General features: G+C 40.8%; 1 protein-coding gene across 1 annotated transcript in view; it reads right to left on the bottom strand.

The window, feature by feature from the left end:
- Window positions 1–16,450, bottom strand: part of ANKH (ANKH inorganic pyrophosphate transport regulator) — a 93,056-nt gene that overhangs the window by 37,259 nt on the left and 39,347 nt on the right. Inside the window, exon 2 of the mRNA XM_026048526.1 lies at window positions 2,239–2,455. Within this exon, the coding sequence (XP_025904311.1) occupies window positions 2,239–2,455 (217 nt within the window). The remainder of the gene's footprint in view (window positions 1–2,238; window positions 2,456–16,450) is intronic.

Here is a 16,450-nt window from a genome sequence, read left to right as displayed (position 1 = left end):
TGGGTCAGAAAAGAGTAATCAGGATTTGAAATGTTCTCAAAGGAAACTCAAGACATAAAACTTGGCAACATCACCCAGGCAAGTGGTGCTAGAATCTGACTAGCTCCATTCACTTGGGCGCTCTGCCAGTCTCTGATGTGGCCTTTGCATATTTTCAGGCACAGACAAGTTAAAATACTAAAAAATATTTTGCTGTCTGCCACTATGAGCAGTTAAATACTTGTGTGAAGCTCTTTAATTCAGGACTTTAAGTTTTAAGGCAAGTACAGTCCTTTTTTTGGTTGTTGTTTTAGCAACTGCAGAGAGGGCACGTCAGAGGGTCTGAATTCAGTAGGGCTTCATTTCAAGGCGAAGTCAAGTAACTTATCTGGCATGTTTTCAAATGGCTTCCCCAAACACCTCTGCTCAATAAAAAGTACCACATGGAAAATCCATGCCCTTTACCTGGAAATCTGACAGCTAAACTTTAAATTCTCTTAAATTCTGTAATGACTTAACATGAAAATTTTGATATCTGGAAAATAATTCTAGCTGGAAAAGCCAGAGACTTTGACCAGCTCTGGAGGAAAAACAAGCAGGGAACTAGAAGGGCAGCTCTGGAGGCCGAAGAAACATTCCAAGCAAAGAAATGTGGGAGTCCAACTTACAAAATTGAATTTACAACTTAAACTCACAAGTTTACAATACTGACTCAGTGCAACAGTTTCAGTTGCAAATACATATTGAGGAAGTGCCCAATCAATACTGCTGAAATAAAACAACTTGAATGTATGGATGTTTTCAGTTTGTAAAATTAGCAGCAGGGTTAGCCTGGGCAGAGGGTAGGTGATGGCTGATGAGCACTTCACCTGATGTTGAGTGCTCATTATCACTGGAACATAGGATAGGGCTACCATGTCAGGAGTGGAAAAAAAGACATGATGATCAAACAAACTAGAGTGTCTGGGAGGCACATAGTAAATAAAGTGGCACCCTGCCGAGGGATGTGAGCAGGGGTCCTCCATCCTTCTCAGAAGGCTCTGGTAATTGCTCATGCAGAAACTCTATGCTGACTGGCAGTATGTTTGGTACATGAGATAGCAACAGCTTGATAATGAAGAGTATCTATCCCAAATCCAGTCCACTCTGCAATGCCACAGCCATTCTGGATATTGCCATCACACTTGCTTTTCTCAACCTTCTATAACAGAAAGATCTGCCACCCCAGGTAACTCCCATACCTCCTGTAGACCAAAATCCCCTTCCACAGGCTGTGGTGCTACATCCCTCCCTCTTCCCATGCCTCTGAGCTCCTAGTTTCTAGGACTGTACCTGTTGAATGCCATATGCTCTCTGCTGATTCCTCCAGTATCTCCTCTTCCTCATGGCTGAGATACACTGGTTTCTGCTCTGTGACACGAGTTAGAAGGTGCAGAGGGTCTGGTGCAGTTCTTTATAAGAATGAAGTTTAAATCTTCCAGGTAATGTGGTTTATTGTTGTGGTACTGGTTGATGCTTGAGTTGATGTTACATTTTAGTCTCTCAGGAACTTGCAAATCCGGTAGTTTTCCTACTTCTATATTTAGTTATTTCTGCTTGTGTATTTTCCTTTCTTTAGTGCATATTCAGGGAGCTGGTCTCAGTTTGGCATCAAATGCTCTTAGTAGCTATTTCTCTTACAGATTAGTTATTCAACAGATGTGGACGAAGACTAGCACTAGTAGAAAGTATTACCTGTCATTTTAATGAGGTTGCTGGCACCTGCTTGCTTAGAGTTTTGCACTGTAAGATAACTAGCAAAGGGAAAGGCACCAAGGGAATGCATCAATAACGCTACCAAGTTTGGACGAACAGCTTTGCCTTTCACATCTTGATGTCCCCATACAAAGCGAGTGCTGAACTTGTTCATGCACATGCTGCTAGGTGATCGTCACTGCCTGCCATGCAGACTGAGCTATCAGCTTTGTGCAACCCGTTGATGTTGCCAGGTCAACAACACTTGCAGCATGAGATAAGCAACAGAATGAGTAGCCGGGTAGGTGAGCCCTGGAGGTAGAATCTGCCACTTAACAGCATGTTTAAAAAGTAATAAAAATTGCAAGGCTTGGGCACAGTTCCAGCCAAAGAGAGTTCATCTCCTTGCATTTCCTGCTGCACTTCTCACAAACAAAATTTGAAGTGTATAGTTTAATCAGTTTTGAACAGCAGGTGATGGACAGGAAACAAATTAAGAAATATATTAATTAGATGTGGTCTTACCTATTAAGGTATGAAATATAGCAGCTACGGCTCCAGCCACAACCATGCACAAAACTGCTTTAGTCCTGTCTCGCTTGCTGTTCACAAACACCAGACCTACATTTTTGAAGTCACTCATTGGACCTGTGAAGAACTTCATCAGGGAGTATGCCAGCCCATAGCTGGCCAGCATTTCCACAGCATCTTCCTTGACAGCAGCGATACCCCTATTCAAGGCCTGTTGAAACACAGAAAGACAAAGAATATAATGTGGCATATGTGCAGGAACACTGAAAAACTCTTCTGAAGCTTGTATCTGTAGGAAAGGAAGTTCTACCCTCATTATTTTTGCCCTGAGTTGGCTCTTATTTCTCTGCATTCAGAAGCAGAAAAATAATTTGAGACATAGTCAGCACAGTAAATTCACATGGAGGGAGTGCGTAGAAGAGTTTAACATAATCTCTTTTTAAGAAGCTAATGTGACTGACTGTTTCTAAAGTATCTCATGAAACTCTTCTATACCAGCTCTCAGTCTTTTTTTCTTTTCAGAATAGCTTTATGACTTATATAGCTTTTACATCAAGAATGATACCAGCTTATTCAAATACCACTTTGAATCCTGAGACCTGAATGTAACCATGCATAGTCCTTGCAGGCCATGTATCTGTCTAGGTTGAAAGCTCTGACATAATATATACAGTAAATTCAGGAGTTAAAACAGTGTTTCAGTGTATTGGGCTTTTCACTACATCCCATGTATTTTTTGTGAAGAACTAATACTATTCCATGTTTTTATTAGAAACTAGGCTAAATATGCACATGTCCAAAAACATGTGTCCTCCTTTCATGTATTTCACAAGACCCGGATCATATATTAATTTGTACCTCTTTGTAGGATATTTAAAAAGAAATGCAGTGCATGCACTTGAAGACCTTAATTCAAATAACCTTAACCTACCAGTTCATTCTAGGCCTATACTTAGGCTATGTCTGCCAATGAATCACAATGAACTAAAAGGATAATTGCTATAATCAAGGTGAACCCCAGAAGGAATGTGTTGTTACACATTACATTGCTTCAAATTCCAGTTTACACCAAAATGCTTCTCAATGATGGAGTAAACATGACAGAATGATAAATTTCATCTTCAGTGTGACAGCATCAATCTGATATATTTGACAAATTGTTAAAATAAGATTAGATCCAAAAAGCAAGCATGAAATAAGAGGTTTTTTTCACAAGAATTTACTTCTTACAGGTCACAGTCGATGTGTGCTGACAGAGCCACAACAACTGGGCCTCCCAGGAGCACCCCTCCAATTCACCCTGCAAATCCCAGCTTATCCACTTACATGGAACTTCTCACACTGCTTTTTTTCTGAATGAAAAAAAAATGCAAACTGAATATAAGCAGGTAACCAAAGTGAATTCCTGCAATTTTAAATGTAAGTCTTTTGGTTGCAGGTTGTTTAGTATTTTTGCTTTTACTATAATCATGTAAGCATGCTAGTCCCACTGACTTCCAAAGAAACTGCATCTCCATGGCAGAAATTAGCATTTTTCTTATTGCTTTTCTTTTACATTCTTCCTGCAAGATGTGCTTAATACCTTGAGACTAAAGCCGTACCATCAAAATTGCAGAAGAAAATAGCAATTTATCCATCACTGATATTTGCTGAATGATTTTGTGCAATGTGCTCTGACCTACATATGTGTGATTCTAAATGTTTTCACTCTTCTTGCTCCAATTTGTTCTTTCCTAGAAAGTATCACATCTAAAATCCTGAAGACCTACTGCAGCTATATGTGGTCACTTCTGAGGAACAGATAATTTCACTTATTGCACTGATAGGTGTTCAAATTATGTTCTATCTGCAGGTGTCAAAAGAGACATTATTCTATTGCACTAATGGTGCACCCAGACAATCTATAGAAAAGGTTGTGTGGCCTGTGAAATGGTAAAACTTAGCTACCTTTTAAGATGCTCGTAATGATGTTGTATTGGATATCTAATTGCATTGCAATGCAATTGTAATGCAAATTACAATCTTTTCATTTACACTTTCTAAAGATGTTAGATCTTCTTGCAGCTGTTGCCAGTAATGGACAAACATGGTCTTTATATTAAGTCATATAGAGAGTTGGTTGCTTGGTGGCTATTTTTCCCCTCTTTCCTCTTATCCACAGAGAAAGATTTGAAATATTTGTGGCTGCTCCGGTTTTAAGAGAAACAGAAAACCAGTTTCATGTGGTCTAACTGAAATGCTTCCTGTCACTTGCAGACAATCTTTTCAGCCCAATTCACAAGCATGAGTGCTTCCTTCCTGGCTTGGACCACTACTGAGTTTCAGAGTCCACAGAGGAAGATAGTGTCTTGGAAAATTGTGAGGCCAAGAAACCAGACTCTGTGCACAGATCGAGCCCTCCAATTTCTCTGCACAGGGACAAATCTTTGAAGAGCACAAGTCTCAAGCCAATTAAACCACCTCCATGTGGCTTTGGCCCTTTGGGATCACACTTTTCCACACAGGTAGGATAGAAAGATATATCTGAGCACTCCTCTTCCTCTACAGTTTTACAGGCTGAACTCTAATCTCTGGTGTTTGAACAAATTACAGCCAAGTAGATGTATCTGAATGGGGAGATGTATCTCCCCACAGAGAGGGACCTGGGAGTCCTGGTTGACACTAAGTTAACCATGAGTCAGCAGTGTGCCCTCGTGGCCAAGAAGGCCAATGGGATCCTGGCCNAAGGACAAGTGCAGGGTCCTGCACCTGGGGAGGAATAACCCCAGGCACCAGGACAGATTAGAGGTCGACCTGCTAGAAAGCAGCTCCACGGAGAGGGACCTGGGAGTCTTGGTTGACACCAAGTTAACCATGAGTSAGCAGTGTGCCCTCATGGCCAAGAAGGCCAATGGGATCCTGGCCTGCATCAGGAGGAGTGTTGCCAGCAGGTCAAGGGAGGTGATTCTGCCCCTCTACTCAGCTCTGGTGAGGCCGCATCTGGAGTACTGTGTGCAGTTCTGGGCTCCCCAGTATAAGAGGGACGTGGAGCTCCTAGAGAGGGTCCAGAGAAGAGCAACTAAGATGATGAAGGGAATGGAACATCTCTCATATGAGGAGAGACTGAGTGAACTGGGCCTGTTTTCTCTGGAGAAGAGAAGGCTGAGAGGGGATCCGATTAACATGGATAAGTTCAGGAAGGGAGAATGCAGGGAGGAAGGGGACAAGCTGTTCTCATTGGTGGCCGGCGACAGGATGAGGGGTAATGGCCATAAGCTGGAGCACAGGAAGTTCCGTCTCCAGGTGAGGAGGAACTTCTTTACTGTGAGGGTGACAGAGCAGTGGAACAGGCTGCCCAGGGAGGTTGTGGAGTCTCCTTCTCTGGAGACTCAAAACCCGCCTGGATGCCACCCTGTGCCACATGCTCTAGGTGTGCCTGCTTGAGCGGGAAGGTTGGACTAGATGATCTCTAAAGATCCCTTCCAACCTTGAATATTCTGTGATTCTGTGATTCTGTGAATAATTTTCCCCAGACACATGCTGTGCACCGGGTTAAACTGAACTGGCAAAACCCGAAAGGGATTTTGTAAGAGAAATGTTGCCATTAACTTATACTCCTGTGGAACAGTTGGACATGTGGTGAAATACCCTAGAGGCAAGCCCTGAAAAAGCAATGCTCCTGAATGCTTCTTTGGAAAGAGCGCTTCTTAGGAAATCAACACCCAATGGAGCCATCTGCAGATGGTTTAGCTTTTCTAACTTTCTTTTTCCAACTTCACTTGAACAAGACAGTGCAAAAGCCTCTTCATTCTCAGGTTCCAAACACAATGTAAGCACTTTGTGCAGCTTTTCTATCTCAGGCACCTTACTATGTCATTATCATTGAAGCTATTGAGTTCTTACTTGCTTTCCTTAAATCCACAAGAAACCTCATAAACTTGGGAAAGCTGATTTGGGGTGCCATATGAAAGATAAAGTCAGCAGATCTTTCGTGGCATGCCATTCATGCACTTGGTAATTTCCTGTTAGGTTTTCAGTTAAATCTCTAATAAAGAAAGAAGATGATACATCAAGACAAATCTCATTTCTTGTATATCTGATTGCATTTTATACACATCTTGTGTACACAAAAATCACCTATAAAATTATTGAGCAGGCTCTGTATTCCTTGTTTCACATGCAACAGAGAATTTCTCTACAAAGATTTGTGTGACTTTTCAACCAAATCAGATAGACCTAAGTAACAGCAATAATAACAAATGTAATAGTTATACAGTAAGTTAGCTTGATAGCTTGATTATATATATTTCAGTTGCCATCCCACTTTCAACTGGCTTAGTCACACCAACCCTGACAGGGAAACTAGGAAATAGGTACTTGAAGAAAGATTGTTGGTGATAACAGCTTCTCCTGAGGTTCTAATGAACAGCTAGCCTAACATGCCAGTAGGTGAAAATGTCTTGTACAACAATAACATGTTATCATATTACCAGAAATATGAAATCTTCAATAGAGGGCAAGAGAACAGCACTCTGAGCCCTATTCTTATGCCAAATTCAATGTTGTCTCTAAAGTCAACCAAGATCAGAGAAGAGTATAGTTTTAAAATTATCATCCAAAAGGTTTCAGTCAGAACAACAGGAAATAATATACTTAATGACATTTCAAAACAGTAACCACATCTTTAAAATGGGGTACTGGAGCTGGCTTTATCCTCTCAGAAGGAACATATAACCTTCATCAAATCTCTAGGCCATGCATAATGGATGGATGCAACAACCTTTTGCATGAAAAAGCAAGATTTGAAAGAGCAACAATTGTGGAGAAAAATGACAGGGCCCTAAGCAACTCCAATTTTGCATGCCTTTTCAACACTGCTCACTACTGATGGCAGAAAAAAAATGATAGGTTCCAGTCTACAGGTGCACGCTCATGGCCAAAGATTCAAAGTCCCTCCCTTAGACTGGTTTGCTAATGTTTGATCATGTCTCATATGATTCTCCCCTGCTGATGACTGTAGGATGACTAGATTTGTAAAGTATATAGCTATAAAAACTTGAAAAAAAAACAAGAGAGAAACTGGCAATGCCATATCTGTTATAAGTCCTCTCTTTTGCTTGTAAAATGGTTTAATATCTACCTAATGCACAGAACTTCAGCAGTTTACATCTCACTAGAAGTGCATACTTTCTACTTCATTTGAAGTTAACTATTGACCATAGAGTCAATACTTTACCAGTAGATATTCTCAGGGTTGAATTTCAAGCAAAAGCAAAATCTGAGAAGCAGTAATTCTTGTCACTCCTCAATTTTGATTATTCTGAAAAAAAACACCATGACCTAGAGGTAATTGTCATGTACTTATGTCTTCCTCTGTTTTCTGAGCTGTTCTCAAGTCGATTTTAACTATTTAATTATTTGAAGATGATACCAGAATCTTGCTAAATTTGGCAGTAACTTGGCTACGGATCTCTTTGGTTCGAGGAATATTTGCAGGAACCCCCTACCTCTCAAAAAACCTTTATTCCTACTTGTCCTCTCCCAAGAAGATGGGAGAGATCTGGTTAAAGGCAAGCCAGCATAAAGGATAGTCCTCCAAAGTCCAATTATCTCTCTCTCTTGACAATTGTTGGATGAATTTTCATCTACTGAATTTTGTTGCACTGACATCATCTGTATCAAATTTACTAGTAGGCTTCGGCTGTTCTGCTTTGCACTGTCACAGTTGCATAAACAGCATTGCCAGAGGGTATGTGACAAATACAGGACTCTTGAAGCATGATTAAAGTATTGGATCAGTGCTGCCTGTGCACTGCTTGCATCTCTGTGTCTGGTTTGGGGATTTTTGTAAAGGTGAGAGCCACTGTAAAGTAATTAGAGAGGGATTGCTAGTGCCCATCACAGGTCTGTGTAGGACTTCCATAGGTGTACACATAAAAGGTCAAGAAAATGGGATAAAAATAGCACACACCACATTCTTCAGAATCAAGAAATTGCCAAAGCATTGTGTATGAGGAGACAGATCTGAAGGGGCAGAAGCAATCTAATCTTGCAGGTAAAAAGTGATGACCGTTTTATTGTTCCTTTTCTATTGTTCCTTTTCTTTTTGTCTTTCTTTTTTCTTTTTTTTTTCAGTGCTTTTATCCTCATTAGTACCTCTAATTTTGGTTCGGCATCTGCTGCTGGTCATGTGTCAGATGACTGCAATGCCATCTGAGGTCAATTTCTGTCAGTGGGCTAATAAAACCCATCCCTGCTATTCCGTTATTAAAGGTTGTCTTAAGGAGAGACCACTAGTTCAGGTTTTCCCTAGCCACAACACTGCAAGTGCTGAAAACAGGTCGACCCACCAAAAGCTACAAGTGCTAATGCCCAGGTGGGCATGCTGGGGAGCTGGCAGATAAGCTATAACACACCAGACTAGGGCACCAAGGGCCTGTCCGTAGGTTCAGGCATGATAACCAATGCAGAGAGACAGGCAGCAGTGCAGAAAAGCGGAGAGAGACCTTTACTCTCAGAGCAATACGTGAGATTTTTGTCCCGGGAGCTCATCCTTGAAGCATTTGCATTTATGTCACGAAGTATGGCTGCCTCCAGCCTCAGTTTATTTGCCTCCAGGTCTTCTCTTCAGAGATTCATTTTCTCTTAAAAGCCATTTCTGTTGTAAAGCTAAGAGACAAATAACACTGAGACATAAATCAAAAGACAAAACTGGGAGCAGGCCATCTACCTGTCTCTTCAAAACGCACTGGGGAGCTGCTATCATTTTTTCATCAAATCCCATTTTGAATCCGGAGAGCACTAGGAAGGATGTAAACTAATATCATAAGTAAGCTTATGTAAACTAATATCATATGTATCATAACATGCACAAGAAAACTTGACTTAACCATAAAAGATGTGGTACCTGCAGCAGTGCTCCTTACTTTGCTTTTAATTTCTCGCAGGAACATCTGTGGCTACAGATTCCATTCTCTTCCCTGTATGCTCCCCCATGGTAAAATATAAACAGATTTACTATCAGTTGCCTACTTCATAAAAACTCATTTTCCAGTGTTTATAAATTAAATCTCTGGAAAGGGCTGTCCTAGGACTTATTTGTATGCATTCTGCCTATTTCATCTACCCAGGTCCCCTACCTGTCAGTCTGCCATGTATTAGCATTAACTCAATCCTCACTGAAATAGTCCTCACAGTTTTCTCTCTTTCTGAAATGGATGTTGCCATTCTCCAAGGCTGCAACTTTTTACCGGGCTCCAAGGAATTGTAGTCTGGCTTAGGTTGGAAGGGACCTTCTGGGGCACCTTGGAGTAGGCTGCTCTGGGCCATGCTCAAGCAAGGCCTAAACTTCTTAGAGGAGGTGTAGGGGAGACCACACAGCTTCTCCAGGCAACTTGTCCCAGCATCTGGCCATCTTCATCATGGACTTGGTCTTTTCTTTCTTAATATCTAATCTGAATGGGAATCAGGAGACCAATGGCATTCTCTCTTATGCATTAAAAAATGACGTCTGATCAGTGAAGGTCCCTGCTCCCAGAGCAGTGTAGGGTTCCTATTTTCACAGGTTCCACTTTCATTTCCTGTAGACTCAACTCTTTCACCACTCTGCATGACTTCTCCTTGTTTTCTTTCACCAAAGATCTTTTTGCTCTTATCAATAATTGACCTAATAATTTCATCTCACTCCATGAAAATACTTAAGTTCCCCCTGCTTTTCAAGCACCACCCTTGCTTTTCAGTTTTCACCTTTCTGCTTTCACCCTTTCTGCTGTTTCTGGCTTTATCACAGATAGAATTTACCATACATTATAACATTATTTTTTAAGTAATTTAGATGTTTCAATCCTTTCCTTTGCATTTCTATATTTACATATTACATATGAAGAGGCTATTGCCTCTTTTGCACACCAATTCTCTAAGTGGTATTTTTTCAAAGTTACCTAGCACTCCCAATTACAAGCTCCTGTATTTAGTGTGAGTCTTTTTTTTTCCCTTATAAAAAACAGACTGGCATAGACCCAAATTAAAAAAAATAAATAAAAAGAACATACCTTTTAAGGCACAGAAAAGATTGCCTAAGCTGAAGTTTTTAAGGTACGAGCGGAACACGGAAGCACTATGTCATTAACTCACAGCAAAAGGGAAGTACCTCAATATATTCCTTTCTCTCAGGAATTGTAAGGTCTGGCTCTTGTGTAAAGTCTACTGAAGATCAGATCAGCAAAGTTTATTTTTACTCCTTCAACTGTCTGATTTCTGCTGTCCCTTCCTACTTTTTGTTAGTGCTTAGGATCTCATATTCTCATACCTGGAAAACAAATACCTAAGACAAATAATTGACTACCAACCTGAAATTGAAACCTGTTTAAGAAAAATAATGCACTACCCTTTTTGTATAGAATCTGTTGGATGTAATAATATATTTAGTAAACTCTGTGAGAGGCAGCAATAGAACTCTCCACTTCCAACATTGTAGCCAAACCCCAGGGTATCACCACAAGTGCAGTCTTACACTTTGTGGCTGCTTTTTAGGAGACTGATCCATGACTGTTAGCATGTACAATTACTAATTTTGCCACTGCTGGAGTGGGCAATCAGTTGGAGGGGCTGGGTTACTTAGCGGCAGCACGGCCACACAAACAGATGCTCTGGCGCAACAGGGAAATGGAAACCTCCTGAAGTGGATCTGCTGCCAGAGGGAGTTTCTGTTAAAACAGTAGATGCTCCGCTTTGGGGAAAAAAAAAGAATCAACTTTTGAAAATGTCAGAATTATGAGCTGGCTACCTTTTGCCCCTCTCTCCCTTGCCAAGTGGGGCTCAAGCAGACTAGGATGCTCCCTGCTACAAGCAGACTAGGATGAAAGTGCTTTGCCAACAGCAGTGCTGTTGCTGCCAATGGGCTTCCCTGCTCGCTCAGAGTTCCCTACGAGCCTCAGAACATATGTGCGCTAAGCAAAACACGTTACGCAAGTGAGTCCCTGCCATTTAATGAACATTACTTCCACATGATGAAAGGCTAAGTAAAACTGAAGCAAGCATCTGCAGATTTTGCTCCTTCAGCTTTGGTGAATGTTGTCCCTCTCACTGGACACAAGAGATGCAGCAACTTGCAGAGTAAATGCACTGAATTCCTGACTTGTCATAGGGCTGGCCTTATTAAGAAAGGCAAACGACTGGTCTGGGCTTTTATTTTCCTCAGTACTACACCATGCCAAAGCAAAAAACAATTTGCAAAATGCATGTCAAAGTTACCATGCTTAGAGAAAATGTGTATTATTGTGCAAAAAGGCTCCCGCATCTTACTGGAGGTGTGGAAGGCTGCCTAGCTGCCCCTGAGCATGCAGGACAGTAGGACTTTCACATTTCCTGAGTGCACTGTGCAATTATCAGCTGCCCCTTAACTCACTCTCAAAGCATTTATCTCCCCACGCAGCTCAGCAGTGACTTGTTGCTAATATGCTGGGGCTTTGCCCAGCTTCTCTTGAGCAGAAATGTGTCTGAGGTTCATGATTTTCATCAGCTTCTGTGTCAAGAATGGGTCCAGGGGCTGGTGAAGGTTCATGCTTAAGTAGCTGCTGCATCCGGCACACCAGGGGCTGCACAAAGCTGTCCTGTTGGGTGCAATTCCAGCAGCTGCGACCATGGAGCTGCCAGATGAGCTCATGTCTTAATCGCCTGGAAGCGAGAAACAGAGGGCACCCAGACTAGCAGCCCAAATCCAGACTTGGTGTTTCCACTCCTGGAAACATCCACTAAGAACCAAGTCCGCAACATCAATATGAAAACCTTCCCTATGTATCTGTTTTTCTTTCCCTTTCATTCTTGTGCTTTAGACCAGTTTTATTAGGATGAGCTTAAAGTTGTTTTGGTTGAATTGGAAACAAACTCTGGCTAGTGACAGTGATTTCCTTTCTCTAGGACTGGTGAATTCATTTCAAAACTCCCTCTGAAGCCGTTCCAGTTATTCCAGCACTTGCCAACACTGCAATACCTACAGAAGGCAACGATCCCTCTAAACTTGTAATTCTGCATCTAGATTTTGACCTAATATACCTGTTAACAAATGTGGGGCAGAGGGGTCAAAGTGGAGGAAGTAAGAAAGGGTGAATTGGCAGAGTTTCTTCAAAATCATTGTTTCCTCTTAGAAAATTAATCTGATGTGTCCTCAGCCTAAGTTTTGAGAACTCTGAACTTCTCTCTCAGTTCTAACATGTTTACAGGATTGGCTAACACTTACTTCCTTTAAAAATAACTTGCCTGTTTCTCCTAGTATCCAACGACACAAAGTCAACAAGTTAACTCACAATGCAATTATGGCTCACCCTCCCCTCTCTCTGAGGGTGAGCACACGGTGCACAGAAAACTGACAAGTTTCTCCTGAAACCATGCATTTCCTTAGGAAATTACTATCTTTCACAAAAAGAAGCCAAATAGGATTTCTACACAAAGAAGCTTCTCAAGACAGTCTGGCAGTGTCAGTCTTCACCTTTCTTTTCTAAAACTAACCCCTGGAGTCTTTTACTCTCAGATTGGAACAGCAAAACACAAGAATTTTTCAGACTTGTATGTACATTCAAACCTCTACCTTCTTAAAGGCAATAACTGATAAAAAGAAACTTTCCCAAATTTCTCAGATTTTGTACAGTCAGGCTTTATTTTAAACCAAAGAAAGGAAGTGTAGAAAATAGGCAGCTGCTTTCACAGACACCAGGCCTTGCCACAACATATTCCTCTGATCTCATTCACAGCAAGGAAACTCCCACTTCCAATCCAGCTTTGTAAACCTCACCTGCAGAGAGACATCTATAAGGTAGGTGAGACTGTAGGAAATGTTAAGAGAAGAAATTTTCCAGTAAGACGGCATATTTTGGATTGACCAAAGAACATGAGCATTGCAGTTCTTTGGCCAGTTCTGAAAGACACATGCCAAAAGCAGAAGTGTTTTGTTTTATTTGGAAATGCTGACACACTGATAATCTTTTGCCCTGAAAGTAATTGCATGCTGATAAACAAGTCAAGTTTGACTTTCAAAGCTGTTGAGCAATCTCAGATTGTTTTGTTTGAGCTAAGCTATCTTCTTCCATCCCTATCCTGAAAAGCTTTCCCGCTTTACTTGCAGAACAAAAATTTTTAGTCTTTCACCCATATCTAGGGCGTTGGCCTTACACTCACCAGAAGACACTACATAAGCAAAATGCCTCTTTCTATTTTGGATCTCGGTTTCTAGGCTGATTTTAAGGCATGAGGCTGTGTCGTGAAAACTGCTAAACTGTCATTCTCGAGTTGGGGTGGATGAGAATAAATGAGTCAGCAACTGAGGCATGGGTTGAAAATACCCTCTCTGAGACGGGTGAGTAGGAGGCGGTGGGAGCACTGATTTCTGCTGCTCATGAGATCTCCTGGCAGCTGGGAGCCCAGTTGCTGCTGTTATAATAATTATCTTTCAGAGGCACTGCTTGGTGAAACACCAACCAGTCTGAAATGCAGTCAGGCTAGATATGCTCTGCCCTTACAGAATTTGGTGATGAAGGGGAGAACTGGAGAACGCATCAGTGATTCACATTCTTCCTCTGTACCTTCTGGGAACACGTAACTTAAGGAGAGAAACAATAAAAAAAAAAAAAAAAAAAAGCTGTTTCTGAATGCCCTGGGACAGGCAACTTCTACAGCCATGGGTTTTCCAACATAACTTGGCACTAATTAATTCTGCCACAGGTTCACCAGGTCCTTGGCTAATGCTTATACAAGGAATACCACAGGTGGTACCTAGGCAGCCTTCCCCCAAGGGACGAGCTGATAAAATCCCCCCCAGGAGTTGTGTGACAAGCCTTGCAACTTGGATTTCTCTGTGCCTGGCAGGAATGAATCTTAACTATAACTTTAATCACAAGCAATTCTGTGAGTCTTCTTGCTTATGCTAAGCATATGGTATAATGTGATACTTAATCTAATTTCAGAAGTGTCTAACACTGGGTTCAAAGAATCTGAATTTAAAAAAAAATGCACACATGTATATATATATTTTTAATTCTTCCACCTTAAAGATGACCAGATATACAGTGCATGGCTTGCACTATTTGAGCAACTGTAAATATTGCTGTAGTAATTCTTAAATAAAGAAGTGCGTCTGAAGTGTGATAGTGTTAAGGTAACACCACCTTGCAATGGGCATGCCTTCTTGGGGTAATCTACTGGTGAAAATCTTGCAGATTAGTGCATAATATAGACACTGCAAAAGTAACTATGAAGGCAGCACTACATAGTGATCCTGACTGAAGGTCTTTTTTTTTTTTTTTTTTTTTTTTTTTTTTTAATGTAGTAGAAAAACTCAAAAAAAAAAGGGAGGCCAAAGTGACTGTGGAATACTCCTGGGGGGTAAACACCAGGAAGGAACTGAGATCAATAACTCCAAAGGACTGTATAGGTTAGGAATAAATTAGCCCATGCACCTTTTAGTAAGGAAGTTCTTTTGGTCATTAGGGAAATGAGATCCTGAGGCTTTGAAGAGGTGCAGTAGGAGCAAACATCTGAAATATTTTGAAGTAATCTATGCAACACAATCTGGAAGGTATGCTTGCAAAGAAAACTAAGAATTCCTTCAGATAATGCCACTTGTTAGTTTTAATTGCTACTCCCTCTGGTCATGTTCCTGCTGATTATCAAATATGTTTGTTTTGAACAAGCTAGAACAAAAGACTTGTTCATACCAGTTCCTGGTCTTGAAGGAAAATTTATAACTGGTGCTAAGACCAGCTACATTTTGCTGGAATGCAGGAAGTCTTCTAGTCTAGAGACTAGTCTAAGAGCTGTAGGAGTGTTGTGGGATGACCTCCATAGAACTCTCATTTCAAAGTGGTGATCCTAAAAAGGCAGATGTTCAAAACCAGCTTACTAGAACTGTAAAAGCTTTGTTTCCTCTTTGAAGAATTTAGAAACTTTGGAAATTTCACACAGCATGCAGCCTTTCTTAACTCTCTATTTGAATTTCTTTGCCACAAAGAGTAAAAAATCCTGCAGGTAAAGTGAAGGGAGGTGTCAAGGCAATCCTGTTGAATAGACTACGGTGAACCTTGGACAAATGTGGGCATTGTAATTGTCAGACTCTAGATCAGGCAGCATTATGGTTAGGATATGTTATTCCTATAAAATTTAAATAAATAAAGCTTGAGATAGCATAGTCAGCTGGCTATGAAGAAACAGCATGTTTACAGGGTTGTTGCCACATGCAAGTTAATTCCTGCTAGGCCTCTTGTTTCATTTACAGGCTTCCATGCTCCCCTGGCCAAACGCTGAGTCAGATCCTTGGGGATTCCAGCCATTCTTCACCCTGGGATCTCTGTACAGATGTGTGAATTATCTTTAAAAGCCCTGTAAATTACCTCCTTCCGTGCTGCTGGGCAAGATCAAATCGCATCAGACAAACGAAAAGGACTTTCCTTCATAAATTTAGAAGCAAAGGAAATAATTTCAGAGGAATTTCTCCTTTCTGCTAATATTCTATTCATATGCATTTTCTTATCTATGAGGCATCTCCCTTACTACTTCTGTGCTCTCTTTTTGAAGATTCGACTTTATGCTTCAACCTCCTGGATTTTAATGTATGATACCAAGGGGAAATTCTCTATTGATGTTGAAGTAGAGAACTGTTGCTGTCATTTCAAATTTAAGCTACCAGGATGCCCTGCTTGTCAACTCCAGGCATGAGTGTCAAAATCTTATTTTATAATCAGAGCTCAGCTACCTTAATTTGGTAAGTCAATTAAAAATCTCTTAATCGAATAAAATAAATGCTGGGATAAGAATTTAACTTTTTTTTTTTTTTTTTAACTGCTTGACTTGTTTCACTCCAAGCAAAAGACAGGGCCACTCAATTGCATGTTCAAATATTACAAATTCTCCTTTGCAGTCAGTAACAAAGCTACTGTTGTTGATCAAAAGGCTTAAAGGAAAATAAGGTGTTCCTTTTTATTATTGAATGCTCATGATGTCTTTCTCCCAGGAAGCTATCTTGATTCCTTTTAATAAAGATGCCTTTGAGGAAGCAGATGCTTGTCATGGTGGTATATAGCGGATTAAGCCTTTTCTCCCCGAAACGTGGGGGATTTATAGCTGAAAAGAGCCTTGAATTATAGGCATTGTGAAATTAAAAGGCGACTCTGCTCTGAAGCTGTGTTGCATGATTATCTTGTAACCTGAATAGTGCTGGACACAGCAGAATAGTTCTACC

The sequence above is a fragment of the Nothoprocta perdicaria genome, unplaced genomic scaffold (assembly GCF_003342845.1).
Source record: "Nothoprocta perdicaria isolate Ctin4 unplaced genomic scaffold, notPer1 scaffold_55, whole genome shotgun sequence".
Lineage (NCBI taxonomy): Eukaryota > Metazoa > Chordata > Aves > Tinamiformes > Tinamidae > Nothoprocta > Nothoprocta perdicaria.
The sequence above is the reverse complement of the archived record's forward strand: the minus strand, read 5'-3'. Positions and strand labels throughout refer to the sequence as shown.